At 30.4% G+C, this 7,880-nt stretch overlaps 1 protein-coding gene across 1 annotated transcript; it reads right to left on the reverse strand.

Annotated features, from left to right (window-relative positions):
• Positions 1 to 1,146: 1,146 nt before the first annotated feature.
• Positions 1,147 to 1,740, reverse strand: LOC112500527. The gene is made up of 2 exons (XM_025104030.1): positions 1,362 to 1,740; positions 1,147 to 1,253 (listed from the first exon to the last, which is right to left on the reverse strand). The coding sequence occupies exons 1-2, from the start codon at positions 1,738 to 1,740 to the stop codon at positions 1,147 to 1,149; spliced, it is 486 nt and encodes a 161-aa protein (XP_024959798.1).
• Positions 1,741 to 7,880: the final 6,140 nt, after the last annotated feature.

A 7,880-nucleotide genomic window follows, 5' to 3' on the forward strand; every position in this document is an offset into this window, starting at 1 on the left:
CTCTTGATTTATATTTGATACATATAGTTTGAACCTGAAAGATGTATCTATACATATATATATATATATACATATAGGGTTGGGTTTTTCGTGAGACCCGTATGACCAATTTATATTCATTGTTTGACTTTATAAGCTAATGATCTAATGGTCTAAAATTGCACGATGACAATTTTGTGATTATTGAGAAACGTGACAATTTTGTGATTATGAATGTTCAGATTGTAGATCTAATACAAGGGTTATGAATTGATCTTACGGGTCTCACGAAAAACCTTTGGTCTCACATGATCTCAAGTCTATACATATATACATATATATACATATATACATATATATATATACATATATATATGTGTGTGCGCGCGCGTATTCAAGTTCAAAATTACAATATATCAAACACAATGATCAAGATAATATATAGAACATATGGCATTAATTATTAAGTAAAATTTATTATTCTTACCAGCAAAAGAACTAATAAATGAGTTCATATCAACATTGTGCAGACATGTTTATAGTATACATGCATACATACATGTATACATATTTAAACGAAAACGTTAACTATTTAAGAAAACAAGAAATAAATCATTAATATACAAAATCACATGTGATTTTACGTTAACGTCAAAAAAATGGAAGTAAATGACTTTTGCCACGACTAAGTCGCGGGAAAAGTTGCAACGAATCATGCATGATTTTGTATGTGAATCGTATGTGATTTTGTACATTAACAACATTTTTCTCGTTTTTCTTAAATAGTTAGCGTTCTCGTTTGAAACTGCCCCCATATACATAGTATATATATGTATATAATATATATATATATATATATATACACACACATATATACATATATATGTCCTTTAACAGTATTAATGGGTGTTTAGATTTGATATTTCATGTTCATATTGATATGTTCAATTATGAAATAAATCTAAAATTAAAATAAATTAAGAAAGAAATAAAAACTGAATTGCAAACCAGAAGATTTGGGAATAATAATGTGTACATTAAGATGTATAGAATCCGACTATACATTCCCTAAACCCTACCTTCAATTCTCTTTCAATAATCCCAAATTGCACTGCACACACGAATACACACACTAAAAAGCACGCACGCACGCACGCACACCAATCTCTATGCAGTAACTTCTGTTGCAGAATGTGAAGACGCTTCACGAATCGAACAAGCAACCACTAGTGCCCACAGCTTCAGTCTCATTTTCACTTTTTGGGGATCATCGTCTATGTAATATTCATATCAATGAAAACAAAAGAACTTGTTGAAACAAAATTCGGATAAATTGAATTATTCTCAATCAACACAATAATCAGAACTAGAGAATCTCTTACTTGGATCAACAATGAGGTTTGAAGATGCATCGGAATTAGATGAAGATTCAGAGTCGATAGACGAAGATCTCGATAGATTCTGGTTGTTAAACTGCCGATTAACATCCGCATACAACTCGAGTGCAGGAAAAGCTTTTGCTAGTTTCGGATCCAAGTCGTTAGACGGATCGAATCCAAAACCGAGCTCGAAACAAGCTCTTAGTTCCTTGATATCATCGTCAGTGACGTCAACATCAGAAACAGCATCAAGGCTTTTGCTACGGCGGAAACGGCTTCGCTGGTTGATCTTCAGCATCTCCCATTCTATGTGGCGATGAATGTCCGGAGACCAGGAGCGGTTTTTAAATAGAATCGCAGAAGACTTGTTGGCGTCGGCCATTACCACCGTCCGCGGCGGAGGGCCAAGAGTCGGGAGAATGAGGGAGAAGAGGGTTTACAGGAAGCGAAAATACTATATAGAGAGAGTTCTGTGGGGTCCAGCGAGGAGTTCGAGTTCTGATACGGTACTAACGATCATAGATTCACTTTGGTGGGGCATAGGATTAAAAAAACTCTGTGGGCCAAACTTTAGACTAAATTACATTTGTGGTCCCTGTACTTTAGATGTAATGCCTCAACTCCCCAAATTGAAATCATTAGATATTTTGTAAGGTCTTGGTTCTTTATTCTAACCGATTTCAATTTTTTTTCTGTTAACCTAATTAATTCAAAGGGTATTTTGGTTATTTCATCATATTCTAATAATATGTATTAACCTAATTAATTCAAAGGGTGTTTTGGTCATTTCATCATATTCTAATAGCATGTATTATATATGTATACATATATACTCAGTGAGGAGGGGACGACCTTCGTACAAAGAAAATGAGATTTTAATGGGTGCTCCTTTTCGTCATGCCGCCTCCATCTCCGGTGGCATCCTCCTATGCCATCATCTCTTCATTCCAATACATACACATCTACAAGATTCACGACCTCCCTGTATACTCCCCTTCAGTGTGCTCCCGTCTTCCCCCATTTCCCTTCTCCGACCCCATTTGACTCAAATGAGTGCATACCCAGGAGATCACCACCTTTTGCCTCTACCCCTTACATTACAACCCCATTGTCCTTCACCTTCTAACCCCATGACCATCTTCGATGAACCCACATCACACCTCTCCCGCCCCCTACAACGCGTACACACAAAGAGACTCCCCCTTTTAGGGAATTCAGATGAAACAAATAGAAAAGGAAAGACAAGTGTTGATTGTAAGTGAACAACCAGAATTGGAAGAACAAAAGAAGCGTTGCAAAATTCCACATACTTTGTGGGTGAGTATAAATAATTCCTTTCACGTTTGATTGTAAGAGTGGTTGATTGTGCTTCATGTAGAGGGGGGATGAAATCATTGGCTCAATACGATTCAATCGGAATTGAAGGGGTCAGATCGGGTCATGTGGCGGCAAGCGAGGGGCAACCACCTCTTTCATGTTGGCCTGAGCATCTCATCCAAATCACTTCTCCTTTTCAAATGAACTATGACGTGACTCAACAAATTCATAACATTGCAAAACTGAAGCTCAAGGTCTATGTATGTTTGTGTTGTTCTCTTTCTCTATGTATAAGTGTTTTATGTGTGTAAGAACAAGAAAAGGGAATCCAGGGAGTAGGGACAAGGATGAGAGGCACAAGAAGGTGAAGAACTGAAGATTAGTGGGGATTGTGTGTGTGACAGAAATAAACCGGCCAGTATCGAAGAAGAACCAATGGAAGGGGACATATCAATTGGAGGGAGGGGTCATTTAACATGTCGGTTTCACAAACACGTGGCATCATTTTTACATGGAAATTAATGTTAAAATCAAGATGTATTTCGCTGCATTGCGCGAGTACTATTCTAGTATTAGTAAAACTTAATGTTAATCTTGTATCTTAAACATGTTTATAGTTCGTTATAGGTTAGTTTTATATAGTTCAAACATATTAATAAGTTGTATATATATAATAATAAATTGTAAATAATGTATATTATGATAAAAATATTGTATAAATATACTTACGGTTGAAATTTTGAAAACCGAATTAAAAGAACTGGAGAAAAAATATATCACAAGTGTATCAAATTAAAAAGAATAAAAATCTTGTTTTTATGCAATTTTTAGAACTGAAATTAATTATATATAAGATTTTTTTAGATTATTGAAATTGAAATAAATATGTGGGTTTCTAAAATTTGATGTCATTATAACAAATTTGGGTTTTTAGAACGCTTAAAATATCTGAATGTCTTTCTAATATGATATATAGAACTTAACTTTATAGAAACAAATAAAAAACATCATATCTAAAAGTGCTATAATAGGTTTATAAGATGCTTTCGGATATCTAACAAGTTCTTTAAGATACTTTTAAAATAAAGTGTCGTATTATTTATTTTATACCACATTATTTGAAAAGATATCATATAAACATAAATATTCTATAAAATAGCCAATACAACACTTTATTTTTAAAAACATTCTAAAATACTTGTTGAAACACCCAAAAACATTCTATAAATCTATTGTAACACTTTTAGATATGTTACTTTATAGTTTGGTCCTATAAACTTATAAGTCATATATATATATAAAGTATCATATTAGAAAAATTAGACATTTTAGACGTGTTATAAACACAAATTTATTATAGTGTGCGCTTATATGGAAATGGTAATATAAAAATTTAAAAATATTTAAGCTTATATTTTTATTGTTTTCTTTTAACGTATATTTTTATTTTCTATAAATAGGTAAAATAGAAATATTATAAAAAAAATAAAAGATTTTATATGTATTCTTAATTTATATACAGTGCCTTAATATTTTATATCATTTAAAAAAAAAAAAAACATGAATATTTTGTAACATATGTAGGGGTGTTTGGGATTGCTTATTTGAAACAACTTATGTTTTTCTACAAAAACACTTATCAACTTATTATAAGTCAGAAGAGTTTAACTTCTTCAAAAACTTCTTATTACCGGTTTGACATCGGTATAAGTTGTTTATCCAAACACTCAAAAGTGTTTATTACCGATGTCACACCGGAATAAGTTAACAAGTTATTTTTATAAGCAATTCGAATAGTATAGGTATTTTTTTTAAACGAAATTTTATAGATTAATATATAGAAAAGAAACATGAATTCATGTGATATTTTCCATATCAACATCACCTTTAAATAAATAAAGTAGTAATAAATGTTTTTACCAAAAAGGGTTATAATTAATTTGATTTATCAATAAATATAGTTGTAATTCAAATGGAATTTATTACATAATTTAAAGTTTTTGTAAAAGGAAATTAATACAAAAAATTCATATATGTGATTTGAAAGCAATTATGTGATAGAGATTGGTTATTATATAACATTTGACATTTRTRCAAYCAATACAACTCAATCTCAATCGTTCATTTCATTTGATTAATATGCGATTTCATAGAAGTTTTGATTATTTTCTAATATAAAATATTGATCATAATTAATAATCCATATTCATCTTTCATAAATATTCAAATCATAATAAATGAACTCTCATCATTTCCATAAACATCTCAATTTATTGGGTTGCATTGGTTGTACAAATACGATGAGTTGTATTTGAAACAAACTCTTATGTAATATTAAGTTGTTAGAATTAGACAATCAATTGTAGTAAAACGTAATACAGAAAATACTGTTTTAAATAACACGTTACGGCAGTGCTAAGAAGCGTTATGGCAACGAGGCAAGGCATGGTTTGGCACCGAGTTAAGGCATGTGGTGTTACTGTAAGGCGTGGATTGCGGTACGACGAGTTACTCATGGCTGAAGGTATATCATGGCATGGGGACCTTTTTATAATATTTTTTAATTTAATTTAGAATTATTATAATTGTTAATTATGTATGGGACATCTTGACTTCTTAAATTTAAATATACGAAAAAACCGTCAAAAGTTAAAACCCTAAATCCTTCTACCGAACACGAAATCACAAAGATGATGAACAAATGAAGAATTGAGGCTTGGCGATCAAACAAAAACCCAACAAAACCCTACAACAAAATTGATTTTATAGGACGCTTAAAATTAAGAAGCATCTTAAAAAGATGCTTTATAGGACTTAAGTTTATAAGATCAAACCAAAAAAACGTGTTATCTAAAAGTGTTACAATAGGTTTATAGGTTGCTTCTTCGATATTTAACAAGTTTTTTATGACGCTTTTAAAATAAAGTGTCATATTAACTATTTTATACGACATTATTTGAAAAAGTATCATATAAACGCAACTGTCTTATAAAAATATAATATGACACTTTATATAAAATGCATCATAAGAAACTTGTTTAAATGCTTAAAAACGTCCTATAAACCTATTATAACGTTTTTAAATATAACGTTTTATAGTTTGGTCTTATAAACCTAAGTTCTATAAAGTATTTTATTAAGACGTTTAGATAATGTAGGCATCCTATAAAGCCAATTTTGTTGTAGTGTAGCTATCAAACCATGGATGTTAGCATTCTCTTGATGCTAATAGAGCTGGCACAATCATGGAATGCTGCTATTGCTTACGAGGATGAGGAAATGGAAGAAACTGGTAGTTTGAACGTTACAGATCATAGGCTAAAGAACTACATGAGGATGATTTTGAGTCGAATAAAGAATTACAAGGTGAAGGTAATATTGATTAGATTAGATTAGATGTATATAGATTATGGGATGGTGAACCATTCATAGAACATCCTTTTTGTTATAATTGGTCTTACGGGTCTCACGAAAAACCATTCGTCTCACATGATCTCAAGTTTCTTTCGCTCTCTCTCTCTCTCTCTCTCTCTCTCTCTCTATATATATATATATATATATATATATAGGAAGGGTTCAAACAAGAACCCTTGTGATTTACGAAAATGCGAGAACAACCTATTAACCTCATATTGTGATAACAATAAAAATTAAAAGATTTTTTAAATTAAAACAATTTAAAAAATTTGAAAGGCAAAAGGGTAATATTGGAATTCAAAGTGATAAAATTTTAAAAACACGATCACACTAAAGCCAATAATTTGGATAACATAATGAACTATTATGGTTATCGCTTATTTCAACACGATTTGATATGATTTGGTTGTGATAATCATGTGATTATCACACAATTATCACAAGGATTCCGCTCGGCTAGGGTTAACTTAGGAAATTGACTACCGATTTGGTGTGATAATCATGTGATATCACTATCATAACATCGCACTCGATTTGATCATGGTTTCGATCGGTTAGGGTTAGACAATCACACATTTATCATAATGATTACTCATGGTTTTGATAGGTTAGGACTAGACAATCTCACATTTATCACAACGATTACGGGCGAAATCAGTAAACGATTTGGTGTGATATGAGTGTGATATTCATGTGATATCACTATTATAACATCATTTGCGCACTCAATTTGATCATGGTTTCGATCGGTTAGGGTTAGACAATCACACATTTATCACAATGATTACTCATGGTTTCGATAGGTTATGGTTACACTCGATTGATCATGGTTTCGATAGCTTATGGTTACCTGAGCACACAATTATCACAAGGGAAGAGAAGAGAGTGGAAACGGACGTGCAAAAAAAAAGGATAATTATGATTAATTAAAATAAAATAAAAATTACTTAATTATATTATTGCCTTTATTAATTTATTTATATTTAATATAAGTTAATTTATTAATTAAAAAAGTTTGAGGTTATTGAATTGTTCTTGTGTTCTCATAAATCACAGGGATTCTCGTTTAAACCTCCACCTATATATATATATATATATGTATGTATATGTTGCATAATTTGGTCCAACTCCCTTAATTGTTTGACCATGCAGAATTTGAGCCCCATTTAATCATTATATTTGTATAAATAAATGCCCAAAATATGTCTGAAATTATTGGTCATCTTTTTAAATGTAAAAAGATCTCAATAATTTAATTTATGCCAAATTCAATGCAATATAATTTTGTTTGGTGAAGTTGTTTAATGAAATTTGGATTTTAAATTCAAAAAAACAAGACTTCATTGGGAATTAAAGATGGTGTGTACGTATAAATAAGACAAAAGTATGAATTATTATTTTAAATAGGAAGCAGAATAAATTATATTTATTATATAATTACTAGAAGCGTACTCGTGCAATGCAGCAAGATACATCGTGATTTTAATATTCATTTTCTTCTTTATCTCAGTCGATGTTATAATATGGTTTTATATGATTTTGAGAAAGCAATGATATTTTTTATTTTTGAATAAAATATATGTTTGAAGATATCATATAAATTTGACAAAAATATATCGATACTAGTATCAAATTAACTATTTGAAATTCCTCATTTTTTTGTGTAATTTTTTAATTCAATTTTTTTATAATTTAATTTATGTACAGTAACGAAGTAATTTATATTTGATTTAATAATATATTTTTTTATAAAGATAATAATTATTTATTTTGTTAGAACTCGATAAT

Source organism: Cynara cardunculus, assembly GCF_001531365.2.
Source record: "Cynara cardunculus var. scolymus isolate 2C chromosome LG 17, CcrdV1, whole genome shotgun sequence".
NCBI lineage: Eukaryota > Viridiplantae > Streptophyta > Magnoliopsida > Asterales > Asteraceae > Cynara > Cynara cardunculus.

What these genes read in the sequence shown, in the direction of transcription:
- LOC112500527 (XM_025104030.1), bottom strand. Translation starts at nt 1,740, where the DNA reads ATGGCCGACGCCAACAAGTCTTCTGCGATTCTATTTAAAAACCGCTCC. An exon ending in AAACCTCATTGTTGATCCAA is followed by an intron (nt 1,254 to 1,361) that starts GTAAGAGATTCT and finishes AATATTACATAG; the next exon opens with ACGATGATCCCCAAAAAGTG.